At 36.8% G+C, this 17,998-nt stretch overlaps 1 protein-coding gene across 1 annotated transcript in view; it reads right to left on the bottom strand.

The window, feature by feature from the left end:
* LOC131165470 (DNA ligase 4) overlaps positions 1–17,998 on the bottom strand; it is a 106,994-nt gene that overhangs the window by 29,702 nt on the left and 59,294 nt on the right. The window contains exons 12-14 of the mRNA XM_058123321.1: positions 6,209–6,333; positions 6,073–6,107; positions 5,911–5,969 (exon numbers count right to left, since the gene is read on the bottom strand). Of these exons, the coding sequence (XP_057979304.1) occupies positions 5,911–5,969; positions 6,073–6,107; positions 6,209–6,333 (219 nt within the window). The remainder of the gene's footprint in view (positions 1–5,910; positions 5,970–6,072; positions 6,108–6,208; positions 6,334–17,998) is intronic.

A 17,998-nucleotide genomic window follows, 5' to 3' on the forward strand; every position in this document is an offset into this window, starting at 1 on the left:
TTTTTTGCCAAACTCAATTGAGACTTGGACGAGGTGCGAGGGAGGATTCTTGGCCGACGTCCTCTGCCATCAACTCAGGAAGTTTTCTCAGAGGTGAGGTGAGGCGAGAGGAGAACCAACACAAAGTGATGTTGAAGGAGCTAATTCTGATTGGAAATAATGGGCCCGAAATGTCTGCCCTCATTTCAAGAGGAACTCCTGCTGAGACAAGCCAAAAAATGCAGAAAGGAAGACCCTAGTGTGAGCACTGCCGCAAGTCGGGCCACTCAAAAGATAATTTCTAGGGAATACATGGGAAGCCCATAGATTGGAAGCCAAGACAGAATCTAAAAAATCGTGGCCTCCAAGCTGCTATTGATAACCCAGCCGAGAAACCACAAGGTGAGAAAAATAATAATTCCACTTGGAGTGGCGCATTTAATCCAGAATAGTTGGAGCAACTCTATAAAATGTTCTCTACCATTCAAGCATCAAGTCAGTCTTCCACACGTATTCCTTCTGGTTCTTTAGCCCACTGAGGTAATTTTTTCATAGCCTTAAATACCATCTCTCATTGCAAATCACCATGGATAATTGATTCCGGTGCCTCTAATCATATGACCGATTCCTATCATCTATTCTCATCCTATTCACCTTGTGCTGGAAATTTGAAAGTTAAAATTGCATATGGATCACTCTCATTTGTTGCAGGCAAAGGGAGTATTCGAATCTCTGGCTCTATAACTCTAGAATCTATCCTACACGTCCCTAGGTTGTTTTGCAATTTGTTATCCATTAGCCAGTTGACAAAAGATTCTAATTCCTCTGCTAAATTTGTTTCCTCTCACTGTGTTTTCCAAGACCTATCATCGGGGAAGACGATTGGCAGTGCTAAGGAGTGTGAGGGACTCTACTACTTTGAGGAGGCGAATATGAGTGAACAATGTCAAACTGCTATTTGTGATTTTGCATCTGTTTTTAGGGATAGTGAAATTTTTTTATGGCATTCTAGGATGGGTGATCAAAATTTTTAATACTTAAGACGTTTATTTCCTTTCATTTGTTCAAATAAGAAGTCTTTTGATTTTCAGTGTGAGATTTGTGAACTTGCAAAATACCAACATAATTCATTTCCAAAATCCACATACAAACCATCCAGACCTTTTCTATGATTCACAGTGATTTATGGGGGCCCTCACACTCTCTTAATCGCACTCACACAAAATGGTTGTTACTTTTATTGATGATCACACTCGTATTTGTTGGGTTTACCAGTTAAAAGATAAAATTGAAGTCCGTTCTATTTTTATTAATTTCCACTCCATGATTCAAACACAATTCCAAACTCACATTCAAATCTTATGTACTGATAATGGTACAGAATATTTCAATAATATCTTGGGAAATTATCTACAAAAAAATGGAATCATCCATCAAAATTTCTGTGTATACCCCTCAACAAAATGGGGTTTCCGAACACAAAAATAGGCATATTTTTGAAGTAGCTCGGGCATTGATGTTCACTACAAATATGAAAAAATATTTTTGGGCCGATGCCATTTTAACAACTACATATCTCATTAATAGAATGCCTAGTCGGGTTCTTTCTTTTGCCACTTCTCTCCAAAAATTCCAAGAATGTTTTCCCAACTCTCGGCTCAACTCCAATCTCTCCCTAAAAATTTTTTAGTGTACTACATTTGTACATATCCATGCTCACAATAGGGATAAATTGGAACCTCACGCCAATAAGTGCGTTTTTATTGGTTACTCTCCTACTCAGAAAAGCTACAAATGTTATGATCCTGTCACAAAAAAATTATTTGTTAGCCTTAATGTCACGTTCTTTGAAACCACTCTTTATTTCCAAAAGCCCTCCCTTCAAGGGGAGAATTGGAGTAAAGATCAGTTCTTTGATTTCTCTATTGATGAATCTGTGTCATACACTGAGTCTGTCAACACCACTGTCATTACACCATTCCCTGATCTATCATGTACAAAAGACCACTTAAACTTAGATGCAGAAAAATAAAATAACAAGGAGATACTTGTTTACTCAAAGAAACCCAAATCAAAGAACGGGGAGAATCTTATACACGAGGCACCAAGAGAGTTGGAACCGGTGATAGCTCCAAGCAACCATTAGTCCACACCGAATCCCGTTTAGGTAATAAATCCAAATGGCCATGAGTTCCTTCTGATAAGTTTGCACCTGATGACAACAATTTACCCATTGCTCTCAGAAAACAAACTAGGTCATGTATTCTCCATCCCATTTCAAAATTCATATCTTATAAAACTATGCTTACAGGGTGTCGTGCTTTTACCTCTAACCTTGACAGGATAAAAATTTCAAAGAATATCCAAGAAGCCTTGGAGATTCCTGAATGGAGGGAAGTCGTCATGGAGGAAATGTAGGCCCTAGAAAATAATGGAACTTGGGATGTTATGAATTTGCCGAGAGGGAAGAAGCTAGTAGGTTGCAAATGGGTCTTCACGGTGAAATATAGAACTGATGAGACAATTGAACAGTATAAAGCCCGTCTTGTTGCAAAAGGGTTTACGTAGACCTATGGCATTGACTATAGGGAGATGTTTGCAACGGTGGCAAAATTGAATACAGTTCGGGTTCTCCTATCCTTGGCAGCCAACTTGGATTGGCCGCTTCAACAACTTGACATTAAGAACGCATTTCTAAATGGCGAGTTCGAAGAAGAAGTCTACATGACAATACCACCAAGTTTCAATAAAAAAAAGTGAAGAAAACAGAGTATGTAAATTCAAGAAGTCCCTATATGGACTCAAGCAAACTCCTAGAACATGGTTTGACAAATTTGCGAAGGTGATAAAGAACCAAGGATATCGACAAGGGCAATCAAATCACACTATGTTTTTCCAACAGTCTAAAAGTGGGAAGAAAACAATTCTGATTGTGTATGTTGATGATATAACCCTAACTGGAGATGAAAATATTGAAGAAAGTCCTAACTGCTGAGTTTGAAGTTAAAGACCTGCAACAAATACGGTACTTCTTGGGAATGGAAGTTGCAAGATCAAAAAAGGGTATCAGTGTCTCTCAGTGAAAGTATATCCTTGATCTTCTAACCGAAACTAGCATGCTTGGATGCAAACCTAGTGAAACCACCATTGAAACAATAAAGAGAGTTGAAGACAGCGAAATATCGGTTGAAAAGGAGAGGTATCATAAATTGGTTGGTAAACTAATCTATCACTCACATACCAGACCCGACATCGCATTTGCAGTAAATGTGGTAAGCCAACACATGCATTCACCAAAGGAGACTCACCTAGAGGTTGTGTACAAGATTCACCGGTATCTCAAGGGTTCCCCGGGCAAAGGACTTTTCTTCAAGAAGTGTGAAAGAAAGGAAGTAGAAGTTTTCACAGATGTTGATTAGGCAAGATCAGCAGAAGATAGAAGGTCTACCACCAGATATTGCGCCTTTATATTGGGAAATTTGGTGACTTGGAGGAGTAAAAAACATAATGTAATGGCTCGAAGTAGTGCTAAAGCTGAGTTCAAGGCAACTACACAAGGGATATGTGAAGGACCGTGGTTACGGAAAATTTTGGAAAAACTACGGATCACAGTGAAATTCTCTATCAAACTCTACTCTGATAACAAAGCAGCCATCAGTATCTCTCTCAATCTAGTTCAACATAACAGGACTAAGCATGTAGAAGTGGAATGACACTTTATCAAAGAAAAGGTTGAAGAAGGAACCATTTGTATGACTTATGTTCCTACCAAGGAACAAACAGCAAACATCTTTACCAAAGGGTTAGCCCGACAAAGTTTTGATGATTTCATCTGCAAGTTGGATATGATCAATATCTATGATCCAACTTGAGGGGGTGTGTAGAAATCCTAAGTATCTTGAAGTGATTTAGGGAACATTTATGTAGAAAATTGTCTATTATTGAGAGAGATTATTTAGGAGATTGTTTCCATCTTTAGCATACACGATTGTATTATAAGTATAATGTATCGGCTTGTACAAATTATTCATTCAATAAATATAGAAAACCGATTCTGATTTCACTGTCCCATCAATTTCATTCAATACTTGCAACTCACATATTTTCTCATGCATTAGCTTACATTCCTTTTAGCATTTAACTTCCAATCATATTACTTTTTCTTCCATAATAATTCATTCAATGGTTTTCACTGCAAATGTTAGAACCAACGTAAACAACTTTCCTTCTCTTCTCTTCTATTATCATCTCTTGAAATTGTTGCCAAGTACAATGATTTCTTCTGTTGCCTTTCCTAGCGGAAACATGTAGCCATCTAAACATCCATATTTTAGCTATAGCCACTCTTTAAACATGTGTTTTTTTTTTATTAATGAACAATTTGTGTCATACTTCAACACAAGACTTCTAGGGAATCAAAGCTCCAATGACCTGTTAAGCTTAACTTGTTCAGAAATGAACCGAGTGTTTGGGGCGAATTAGTTGTTCATGAAATACAATTAGAGAAAAGTGTACACAGAAGATGCAGAGATTGCAGTACACAATTGACACTTCAAAAAAAGACAGATAATGCTCAATTTACAAGTGAACATAAATAGTTGTGATAGATATTTAACTGACAAATGGTCATAAAATAAATTTACAGACATGTTATATCCAAGCAATTAAATTACAATTTTGATTAAAATTTCGAGGCTTCAAAAGTATGAAATTTTGATGTTGATGTTATTGATGTTGTTTCGTAAAAATGATGGAGATGTGCAGTAAAATTTCAAAGTTAATTTGATTTTTCTTTTGAAAAATGATGAAGATATGCAGTAAAAGCATTGAATTCTCTTATCAAACTCTAGAAAATATTAATAGACATAATAATGCAACATAACCAAAATGGTAAGAAAAAAATACTAAAGGACAGGTATGTGGTGTAGAAGGTGTCATAACTGTAATATAATAATCATGTTTAAGATGTTCATTTAATATAAATGAAATTCATAAATTATATAAATATTATTTATTACAAAAATACAAATAATTTAGACATGAATGGCCAAATAATATGTTGTGGCCAATATCTAAGTTTTATCTTTCATCCAGTTTCAAAGGACTGAAGGCCATTCATATCCTTCTTGCAATAATCTATATATATACACAAATTAAGAGAGAAATTTCAATACGCATTTTGAATCTCAAATTTGATTTTCAAGGATGTTTCATTCTAAGGTTTTCCACAAAGTTCACTAAATTTTTTAGATTTAGATGAATTTTGAGGGCTCCATGAAAATTCAACGGAAATCCTGTCAAACAGAAATTGATTGCCATTTTAATTTCAAGGGTAGTGGAAAGCCAAAATGGAAATTTAAGACCATGATAGTATCAAAATTTTAGCTCAAAATGGAAGAAAATTCTCATTCATTGACAGATGCCCTATGCTCTGGGCCAAACTTTTCAACACTCTTAGCAAGCAACAATCAAATAGTTCAGGATAAGTTATGCCAAATGGTTATATTATCTGCTTATGCACATGTGCATGTGTAGCTTTCAGAAGTCATTCAGCATGCACATGTGCATGCCTTCGTGCATATATTTGTGTATGCCCACATGGTTGTTCACATGTGTGTGTGTTCATCACAAAATACATCATATGTGTGTGTGATCAGCAAAAAATAAAACCCTTAGCAAACTTGGCAAAATTAATGCAGCATTCAAGCAGATCAACTACAGATTTTTTTTCGTTTTATGTTCAAGTAGAAAGTACAATGCAACCAAGCAAGACAAAAGAAAACCACCATGCATGCAGTCAAAAGGTCAAAAATTAACATAGAAAAAATTTACAACAATCTCACCCAGGGAGGCAACCAGGGCAACCCCCAGAAGAAAGGGAAAACAAACATGGATTGTACAGAAAATCAGCTCTTATTAAAAATCACTTACTTCCTGGGGTAATTGTCAGAGGTTGGACGCTCTGCTAGGCCAACCAAGAATTGAGCCACCTACAGCCAATAAAAAATTGCAAGAGTATTTACAGACAAAACAAACAATAAATAGAGGGCAGACAAAATAAAAAATAATTTCAGGATGAAAGTGTTATGTGACCTCTCCTCCACAACGACCTGAGCCATAATATCCTCCTATTGACAGTCAAGATAAAGCAACATGAAATTAGCTCCAAATATTGCACCAACCTACTTTGAATAAATTGAAAATTAAATAGACAGAAACAATGGCCAACCTATGATAAGAACATCTAAATCAGAACTAGGATGAACATAGTCAGGCTTCAGCTTCAACCATTTTCCACTTCGATCACTTGGTTCCCATTTGGAACTAAGGTCCTTCAAAACAATACCCTCATCTCTACAAAGATGACAAGAAATCCAGCATTCCCAACAAGCTATATATATATTGATCAATTCAAACATACCACATTTTAATCTAAATGCTAAAAAAATTTTAAATCATAGATCAAGAGTCAACAGGAAGAATGCAATATGGCATACCCGATAATTATTCAAAAAAAATCAATCTATTTCTTGCAATTTAGAGTCAAAAAACATTCAAGATCAATTAGCTTAACATTGATGATCAAACATAAACCAAATCAATGGTCCACAGCATCATCCAGGAAGCACGCCAAGCCGCACCACACTCAACCAAGAACTGAATTAAAACTACAGTTTCCAATTCCGGAACACAATCTAAGATTTATTATTTCAATGTAGCTGAGGTTCATCATCTTCAGGAGCAATACTAAGCTTTTATTGGTTCCTTAAAGTGCAATTGAATTTAAATTCTCAGAGAAGGCTATTTTGCGTTTAACCAGTAAAAAATAGAATGCTTATTGTTAGATTGCCATTTTACCTAACAGCTTAAGCTATTAGGTTGTGGGCCAAAAATGTATATCAAGCTTTAACACTCCCCAGCACATGCAGTGCAACAGCACGTGGAGAGGCAAACACACGATAAATAAACCCCATTATGGGGAACACAATAATTTTTTTAAATACCACATAGTAAATGAGGGCAACGAGACTAGAACCCAGGACCTTCTAGTAACCAGCTCCGATACCATGTTACATTACTACTCTGCCTGAAATCTTAAGCTATTAGGTTGTAGGACAGCAACGTGGATCAAGATTTAACACTTATTCCACACATCACCTAGAGAATCATGCCTAATAACTTTAGTCATCTTGAAAAGGAAAATCTCACAATATAGAATCAGGTACCATTCATGGATGCCCTTAGATGTATGGTTGCTTTTGCCACAATTAAGAAATGGAAGTATAACTCCACAATATGCTTAAAATGTCTCAATTACCATTACTATTTCCAGGAAATGTCAACTATATTAGAGATGTTCAAGTACAATTAGAAGTTTAAGTTATGCACAGTAACTAACAGAAGATTTTTGTAGTTTAATTATGATGCAAGACCAAAACCAAACATAAAACAATTCTAATACAACTCCAAACAAAACTAGTGCATAAGAACTCTTTTATATGTTTCCAGTGCTTGAAGAACAAGAAAGTAATTTTAGAAACCTAAGTAAACTAAAATACTAATTGATCAAATAAAAATACCCTAAAATCTCCAAGATATTTCCTAAAGAAATAGCTCAACTAAAGAAATCTAAAATAAAATTAAAAGTACAAAAATAAAATTCATCTTGCTTGCTAACTGCATTTATTATCCCCCGATTTGAAAGAGTTCAACTCAAATTTTGAATATCCAAATGATGAAAAACAACCACTAAAATTGGACTGTATGATAGAGAAGTTAGGGGAGAGAATTGATAAATTTACCCAGAACAATAGATTCAATATGGTATAGTTCGAGCTCCAATTCTGCCGAACATTTACCCACCACCTAAAGCACAAACGAGCACGGCATCATCCCTTCTCAAAATATTTAACCCAATCAAAGCATCCATCCAACATTTTGGTTGTTGTCCTACGAATCTGGGATGCTCAACCCATTATGCCCTAAAATCTCCTGCAATTCTTCAACAAATAATCTCCAGCTATCACCTTGGAAATCCGTGGAATGAAAATTGAAACCCTTATCTCTAGATATCAAAACCAATTCCAAAAATTTTCCTGCAAGAGTTGCTCTGACAACCATCAAACATTCAAATTGACCAAATTTTTTCCTCCAAATGATTCAAATTGACGACCCATTTTGATGGATCCACTAAAAAGCCAACAGTGACATTTTCACGCATGGATTCTGAATCTGATTCTTCTCTCAAATAATCATGAAGGTCTCTCCTCCAAGTTCCTCAAGCCTCAGATTGTAATATTTTTCCTTCAAGGCCAAAAGAAGCAGCCACCATCCTGAAGACCTAACACCTTTCGAAAGCAAATAGATCAGACCTTTGCTCCGACTCACTCCAACCAAAAGAACATTCCCCAATTACTTGCATGCAATTTAAGGCTATGAAAACCTCCATTGACCCTCAAAAGCAGAGCCCAGATTCCTTATCTAATCCACATGCCCCAGACCAAAACAAAATATAATGAAAAACAAACAACAGAAAATCGTCAATTCAGATAAACCTGATATCAGAGACGATCAATGCTCTGATACCATGTTGTAAAGTTAGAGATACGGCAGATAGGAAGAGAGAAGAAGAGAAGAAAAGAAGGGGAGAAGAGAAAAGGAGGAAAAATACAGCACCAGTTTCCTGGAGGCTCCAGCTGTGCTTTCTTATATATTAACAATAATAACAGACTTAAGGACAAAAATACCCCCACTTGCACAACCTATTACTAAAATAACATGTTCTCTTCAAACACACAACTATATGATTCAACACAATTTAAATTTCTTGTAAAGTTGGAGATGGGGGCACAAAGAAGAGAAGGAGAGGAGAAAAAGGGGAAGAGGAGAAGAAGAGAAGAAGAGAGGAAAAAACTTAGCGGTATTTTCCTGGAGTCTACATGTAGCTCTTATGCCTTAATATATTATTAATAACAATAAAGTCATAAGAAGAATAATACCCCCATTAAACACAACCTAATTATTAAAATAAAATATTCTCTTCTAACACTTCCTGCCAAGCTGGAAGTGCATAAATATCAATAACCCCAGCTTTTAACAAACATTAGACAAGGCTGTCTTAAATAAAGGCTTCATAGAAACATCGCCTAACTGATCAATAGATTTCCCAAATGAAGTCCACAAAACCTCCTTCAACACAGAATCCCTCACAAAACGACAGTCAACTTCTATATGCTTCGTCCACTCATGGAACACTGGATTGCTAGCACTATAAATGGCAGCTTGATCATCACAAAACACATATATTGGCTTCATTACCAAGAATCCTGTATCTGACATGAGAGACTTGAGCCACATAAGCTCGCTCACAGCATAAGCCATAGCTAGATAGTCCGCTTCAGCACTGGATGTTGCTACAGTAGTTTGTTTCTTGCTACCACAAGTAACAAGATTACCTCCCACAAATGTACAATATCCAGTAGTAGACCTTTGACTGTCAAAAGATCCAGCCCAATCTGCATCAAATTATCCCACAACCTCACAATTTTTATTACATTTAAACATCAAACCTTTGCTGGGAGAGCCTTTATGATAATGCAAAATCCTACAACAGCACCCCAACATGGTTGCTTGGGATTTTACATAACTTGGCTCACCAACCCAACTGCAAAAGATATGTCACATCTAGTGACAGTCAAGAAAATCAACTTGTCAACCACCTGCCTATATTGACGTTTATCTTCAAAGTCTGATCCAACATCCCTAGACAGCTTCACATTGAGACACATAAGAGTATCAACTGGTTTAGCTCCCAACGAACCAATCTCGCTTAGCAAGTCCAACTTAAATTTTCATTGAGATAGATTCAAACCTTTCCTACACCACATAATTACTAAAATAGCATCTCTCTTCTAGCACTCCCCCTTGAGCTGGAGGTACATAAATATCACATAACCCCAGCTTGTTACAACCACTGGACATGGCTGGCTTGAATAAAGCCTTCATGAAAACATCACCTAATCATCCACAGATTTCACAAATGGAGTCCTTAAAACCTTATTTAACACAGCATCCCTCACAAAACAACAATCAACTTCAATGTGCTTTTTCCTCTCATGAAAACCTGGGGTGCTAGCAATATAAATGGCAGCTTGATTATCACAAAACACTTCTATGGACTTCTTAACCAAGAATCCCATCTCATACAAAAGAGATTTCAACCACATAAGCTCACTCATAGTATGAGGTATTCTGTTTCAGCAATAGATCTTGCTACAATAGTTTGTTTCTTGCTACACCACAAGATTACAGTATCCAGTTTTAGAGCTCTGATCATCAGCTGACTAGCCCAATCTTTGCCATAGTATCCTATGATATTGGAATTTCTATTACATTTATATATCAAATCTCCAACAGGAAATCCTTTGAGATACCATAGAACCCTACAAACAGCATCATAGTATGATTGTTTATATTTTTCTATAAACTGACTCACTGCCACCGAAACAAAGAATATGTTAGGTCTAGTGACAACCACGGTCTTAAATTTCGATTTCGACTCAAATTTTGAAGCTCCAAAAGTACGGAAATTTCGACGGAAATTTCGATTTCGATTTTAAAAAATAACGGAAACTAGTAGTGAAGCATGGAATTCTTTGTGAAACTTTAGAAATGGTTAACAAACATAAAAATATAAGTTTTAAGACTAATATATTACAAATTAAATACATCTATGTTTTGTATGAGGTGGAAAAGTTGTAAAATAGTATGTGTATCAAACATGTTTGTAAGATAATGTACATTAAACATATTCAGTTAATGCAAATGAAATTCATAAATCATTTAAATATTATTTATTATACAAATATTGATAATTTAGACATGAATGGTTAAATAAAATATTACTATAAGTTTATTTTTTCAATTTTGTTTCAATAAAATAAATTAAAAGAGAAATTTCACTTCACTCTCGAGGTTTTGATAAATTTCGACAAATTTGGCTAAAATTTCGAGGTTTCGATAAATTTCGGAAGATTCGTTGAGATTTCGACGGAAATTATGCAAGACGGAAATCGACTGCCATTTCGATTTCGAAGGTGACAGAAATCAGAAATTTCAACAGTTTTGTGGAAATTTAAGACTATGGTGACAACCAAGTAGAAAAACTTGCCAACCAACTGCTCATGATCTTATATTTCCAAGAAATTGTCTAAAATTTCTGTCAAAATTTTCATTTTCCACCACCCTTGAAATCAAAATGGCAATTGATTTCTGTCTTACAAAATTTCTATCTAAAGTTCAACAAATCATCTGAAATTTATCAAAATCTCGAAATTTTAGCAAAACTTGTCGATATTTTAACCAACAACGAAAAAAAGGAAGCCTCAAGTCCCATTATCTAAGTCAGCCATATCAATCTTTTTCCGCCAATTCACATGATCAAGGGCATTTTCCTCGACTAACTTAAGAGCTATTAAATCCCTCCTCACTACCTCATTACAAGTTATTTTAGGTCCACCTCTACCTCTTCTAGTACAAGGGCAAACCTTGGATCAATGGTAAGGTTGCTTTTTGTGATTGGTTGGTCAAGAGTTCAAGTCCCAAGAAACAACCTCTCTACATAAAAAGCAGGGGCAAGGGTGTGAATATTGTAACGACTTTCCCCCTACCCTCACAAAGCGGGGAGACTTGTGGCCCGGAGATGCCCTACCTCTTCTAGTACCATTAACAATAACTAGCTTGCTCCTCCTCATTGGTGAACTACTTGACCTACCTTTCAAATGCCTAAACCATCTAAGCCGCTCCTCCTTTATCTGATCTTCTATTAGTGCTATGCCTAATTTATTGTGAATATGTTCATTCCTTAATTCATAATTTAATGTTATACTGCTCATCCACTCTAGCATTCACATTTTAGGAACTTTCACTTTTTGATTATGTTGTTTCTTAGTTTTCTAGTACTCTGATCCGTATAGCATGGCTAGTTTTACAACCTTCCTGTAGAACTCTCCTTCTGATTTTAACAGTATTCTTCAATAAGGCAACACATCTGAAGCAATCCTCCGTTTTATCCGTCCTATTTTAACCCTATGTTCTACAGCCTCTTCAATTTCTCCTTCCACTTACATTAAAGATCCAAGATATCAAAATCTACTAGTGTTGTTGATTTCTTAATAATCAAGTTTAATCTTCTTATCTTCAATATTCCTCTTTAAATGGCTGAAATTACATTCATATATTCTGTCTTATTTTTGCTTATCCTAAAACCTCTAGGTTCTAACCTGATCTCCATAGTTATAACATACATTCACTCCTACTTTCATCAATCAAAACAATATCATTTGCAAACAGCATAGAACATTGGATCTAGTTCCCAATATCCCTAGTGAATTCTTCAATCACTAAAGCAAACAAATAGGGGCTTAAAGTAGAACCTTGATGTACACTTACTGTCGAAAGTTAACCATAGAACTTAACTTGGAATTCAAATGTAAGATTTCAACCCAAAGTGAAATTTCTCTCTTAATTTCTTTTTCTTTTTTTATTGAAACAATAGATGAAAAATTACTAGGGCTTTTGAAGTTACATGAAAAATTAGACTTTGATATTAGCAACAAGATTTTATTTAACCACTCATGTCTAACTATTTTTATGTACATAATATATCATATTTATTTGATTTTATGAATCACGACCATATTAACCAAATATGTTCAAATATAAATATTATATTACAACTAGTGCACATCATAGACAACGCAGAATTGTTTAATTTATAAAAATTAGCCCTAAAACTTACATTCTTATGTCTCCTAACCATTTCTAAAGTTCCATGAAAGAATTCCATGCTTTATTACTAATTTCCATTTTTTTCTCAAATCCAAATCAAATTTGACATTGCAATCAAAATTTCCATTGAAATTTCTGCATGTTTTAGTCTAAATCAATATTTAAGACCTGGAAACTACCTATACCTACGCATGTCTTCAAAGTCTAGTCAAATATCACTAAACAACTTCATATTGGGACCTGTAGAAGTATCAACTAATTTAGCTCCTAACATACAAGTATCACTTAGCAAGCCAAAGGGGTATATTTTCGCTAAAATAGATCCAAACCTTTCTTACATTGCCCAATCTCAATACGGAGGAAGTAGCACAGATTAATACATGAACAAATTAACTCTAGCAACAGGAGAGAAAGTCTCAAAATAATCAATACCATATGTATTGAGTGGAACAACCTATTCTGCTTTGGTGAAGTTGGTCCACAGACGAGTTTATAGTGGTGTGTTTTTGGGGTTTAGGAAATGATAGACAAAGAAGAACATTCTGTAATTGTGCACTTTTTTCTACCTTGTGGATACTTTTGCTTGAAATGAATGCTATAATTCTTAAAGACCAGAAGACTCCTCTAAATTTGAGACTAGAAGGCGGTTTTGATGTGACTCCATTTTTCGTTTGTCTTTTTCTGTTTTTTGTTCTTGTGGAGGATGCCTTATCCTCCTTTACTATTTAATTTTTTCTGTTCTAGCTTTAATGACTTCTCTGTTATCTTAAAAAAAAAAAAAAATCTGTTGTGTTCCCCTTGGCCAATCAGGCCTTAAGCCGTTCTATAGAGTTGTTGCAAAGATTTTTGACAGTGAAGACCCAACAACAACAAACCAACTCCATACTAGGAGAAAGATTCACCAAGGCCCATGTCCCTTGAGCGGTCAAGGCATCCATTTCTACATCCTTTGCATGCTTCCACCCAGGGCAAGAAAATAATTCAGCAAATGAGGAAGGGACAGAGACAGGAAATTGACAAGACAAAAGAACACATTGGACTAGGAAGTATTGGGAATAAAGAACAAATTCCCAAAACCTGTGAGAAACAAAATAGAGAAAAATAACGCCAAAGAAAAATCAATCACAGGCACAAGACAATATTTACATGGTTCGGCAATTTTGCCTACGTCCACGGAGTTGCAGGGATTTCAATATTATCAGGAAGAAAACACAGAGAGTGCGGCGATACAATGCTCTCCCTCTCGCTCTCTCGCAGGTACAACCACGCAAAAAAACCCTAAAACACCCGAAAGCAATCCTTTTCTATATGTTGCGCCTAGGGTTCCGTTCCGAATGGGCTCCAAAATTTTCCTGGGGGCAACGCTCCATGGACTAAGCCTTAGGATAGAAATCTCTAATTAAATAAAGGTCGGGTCGTCATCCAAATTAAAACACAACTAGGCTCCACAAAAGCCCAACAAATCCCCCACTTGGAGACTAGTTCAATCACCAATATCAACTGCAATCCTCCTAAACGAACAATCCCTCATCCTTGCAACTCAACCTCCTCTCCTCAAGCTAGAAGACCAACTGAAGCTGCACACAGCTTCAGTTTCTCAATAGCAACACCCTTAGTCAACATGTCTGCTGGGTTCTTAGATCCACATATCTTTTCAAGTATTACCAGCTTATCTTCAACAAGGTAACGGATAAAGTGGTATTTTGTTTGTATGTGTTTCGACTTTGAATGAAAAGCCGAATTTTTGGCAAGAAAGATTGCACTCTGACTGTCACTGTGTAGAATGCCCATCTTCTGCTTCTTACCCAATTCTTCTAAGAAACCATGTAGCCAAATCATCTCCTTTCCAGCTTCAATGCTTTAGTTGCTACAACATACTCAACTTCTATAGTAGACAAAGTAACAATCTTTTACAAATTTGAAGCCCAAGATATAGCTGTACCACCCAGAGTAAATACAAATCCAGTAGTACTCTTTCTACTATCATTATCACCAGCAAAATCAGCGTCTACATAACCCTGCAGTTTCAAACTTGCACCAGTGAAGCAAAGACATGTATCTGATGAACCCCTCAGATATCTCAGAATCCACTTTACTGCCTCCCAATGCTGCTTTCCTGGCCTACTCATGAATCTGCTCACAACTCCCACTGCATGTGCAATGTCTAGTGTCACGGGCTAAGCTTGTTCAGGGCATTATGCTTGCCTATGACCGCTTATCTCGTGTGTTTGGGATGGGTTTCCATCATGTAAATACTAGTGTAGGGTTATTTTCTAGTATTTATTTCATTGTAAGCCAAATAAGGCAGTATGACTCCTCGGTCACTTTGATGTTTCCTAGTGCCAGAGTGAGAATGGCCTAGAAAGCTCTTTAGGGGAGGGTGAGTGTTCATCAATCATTGTAAAACTCACTAGCAATTGTCAACGTGCTTAGCCTACTTGCCTCCCTCGCTAAGTACAACATGTCAACGGAGGATTTGTTAATGAATTACGTTTGCTTCAATATTTACTGCTTGGTTGCCACGGCTTTCATGAATTGATTATTATTTCCGCTGCTATCTGATTGAATGTTAATGAAAGTGCTTCGTGGATGAATGTTGGTAAACAATAGGCTGGCTAGTTAAGCAAGAGTGCTTTAGCTAGCGCCGCACGGCCCTTCACAACGGTGTGAAAAAGGCGGACCGTGACATCTAGCCTTGTACACACCATAGCATACATCAAGCTACCAATAGCTGAAGCATAGGGCACCTTGCTCATATGGTCCCTTTCTTCTTCTGTCTTCGGTGACTGTTCCTTGCTTAATTTGAAATGACTACCCAAGGCTGTGCTCACTTATTTAGATTCATTCATGTTGAATCTGCTGAGAATTTTCTTCACATACTCTGACTGTGAAAGCTTCAATGTACCATTAGCCTTGTCTCTAATAATTATCATTCCAAGGATTTGTTTTGCAGCTCCCAAATCCTTCATTGCAAACTGTTCTGACAATTGCTTCTTCAGATTATTAATCTCCTCAATGCTAGACCCTGCAATAAGCATATCATCTACATATAGCAGTAAAATGATATAAGAATTGTCAAAGAACTTAACATAACAACAGTGATCAGCTTCACATCTCTTGAACTCAATTTTATGCATAAAACTATCAAACTTCTTATACCACTGTCTTGGAGCTTGTTTTAGACCATACAAGCTCTTTCTCAGTTTGCAGACTAAATTCTCTCGTCCCTGGACAATGAACCCTTCTGACTGAATCATGTAGATGTCTTCCTCCAAGTCACCGTGAAGGAATGCCGTTTTCACATCTAGCTGCTCAAGATGTAGATTTTCTGCAGCCACCATTCCCAGTACCAGTCTAATTGTTGACACTTCACAACTGGAGAAAATATTTCTGTAAAGTCAATGCCTTCCTTTTGCTGAAACCCTTTGACAACTAATCTGGCTTTGTAGCGCTTGCTACCATCATGTTCGTTCTTTATTCTGTATACCCACTTGTTGTGCAGAGCCTTCTTCCCTACTGGCAATTCAGTTAGTTCCCATGTCTAATTCCCCAACAAGGAGTCCATCTCATCCTTCATGGCTAACTCCCACTTGCTTGAACTTTTGTCCTACAAGGCTTCATCATAACACTCTGGCTCACCATCAGTTAGCAGAAGATAATTTAAAGCAGGTGAATAACGCTAGGGAGGTCTAGTGGCCCTGGAAGATCTACGGACCGCAGCTATAGGTGTAATTTGAATTTCCTGCGATTCTACATTCTCCCTATCATCTTCACCCCTTTCCTGGACAGTATTTTCAGTCAACTCATCTAAGTTAATAAACTCAGAATTTTTCTAGTCTATCGCTATGACATCTGACACTACGGTTGACCTGTTCTTGTACATAACCTGTTCGTTAAATATCACATTTCTACTTCTGATGATTTTCCTGTTTTGTTCATCCCAAAACCGATAGCCAAATTTCTCATCACCATAGCCAATGAAATAGCATATTTTGGACTTTGCATCAAGTTTACTACGAGCATCAGAATCAACATAAACATAAGAAACACAACCAAAAACTTTTAAGTAAGAAAAATTTACCTCTTTATCGCTTTAAACCTCTTCAGGAAGTCTAAACTCCATGGGAACTGATGGTCCTCGGTTTATCAGATAAGCTGCAGTACTGACAGCATCAGCCCAGAAAGTTTTTAGTAGTCCAGTATGTAGCCTCATACTCCTAGCACGCTCGTTGAGAGTTCTGTTCATGCGCTCAGCCACACCATTCTGCTGTGGTGTCCCAGGAATGGTCTTTTCCATTTTGATTCCATGTGCAACACAATACTCTCTGAACCCTCCATCTATGTACTCTCCTCCATTGTCCGACCTCAAACACTTTACTTTCAAACCTGTCTCTGTCTCAACCATAGCCTTCCACTTCTTAAAAGTTTCAAATACATCATATTTATTTCTCAGAAAATAAACCCATACCTTTCTGGTTGAGTCATCAATAAAAGTAACGTAGTACCTTGAACCCCCCAGGGATGCAACAGGAGAAGGACCCCATAAATCTGTGTGCACTAACTCCAATTTTTCAGCCTTCGGTGTTCTGCCACTTTTCAAGAAACTCACCCTTTTCTGCTTTTCCTAAGATGCAGCTTTCACACAAGTCAAAATCAACGGACTTCAATTCCGGTAGTTTCCCTTTTGACAGCAGCATCTTCATCCCCTTCTCACTCATGTGACCAAGTCTGCGGTACCATAAGCTTGTATCAGTACTTGCTTCAGCAACTGCAATTGTATCTCTTAGACTTAAGGTCATGCATGGAGTACCAGATTTCTTTCCACAAGCCAATACTCTGGCTCCCTTTGTAACCTTCCAAGTGCCACGAGCAAACAGCATCGCATGCCCTTCATCATCAAGCTGTCCGACAGAAATCAAATTCCTTCTCAAGTCAGGAATATGTTGTACCTTCTCTAGTAACCAAACAGACCCATTTGGCAGTGACATCCGGACATTTCCCATACCCACAACATCCAAGGCTATACCATCAGCCAAATACGCCTTACCAAAATCTCCTGCTACATAGTTCTGTATAATTTCATGGTGTGAAATAGTATGAAATGAAGCTCTTGAGTCCAAAACCCAATCACCAAGTGGACTGTCTACTGCAAGAAGTAGTGCATCCTGTATCTCTTCTGTTACAGCATTAGCAGAATCATCCTCACTCTTCTTCTTAAGACTTTTGCATT

Source organism: Malania oleifera, chromosome 10 (assembly GCF_029873635.1).
Source record: "Malania oleifera isolate guangnan ecotype guangnan chromosome 10, ASM2987363v1, whole genome shotgun sequence".
NCBI classification, from domain to species: domain Eukaryota; kingdom Viridiplantae; phylum Streptophyta; class Magnoliopsida; order Santalales; family Ximeniaceae; genus Malania; species Malania oleifera.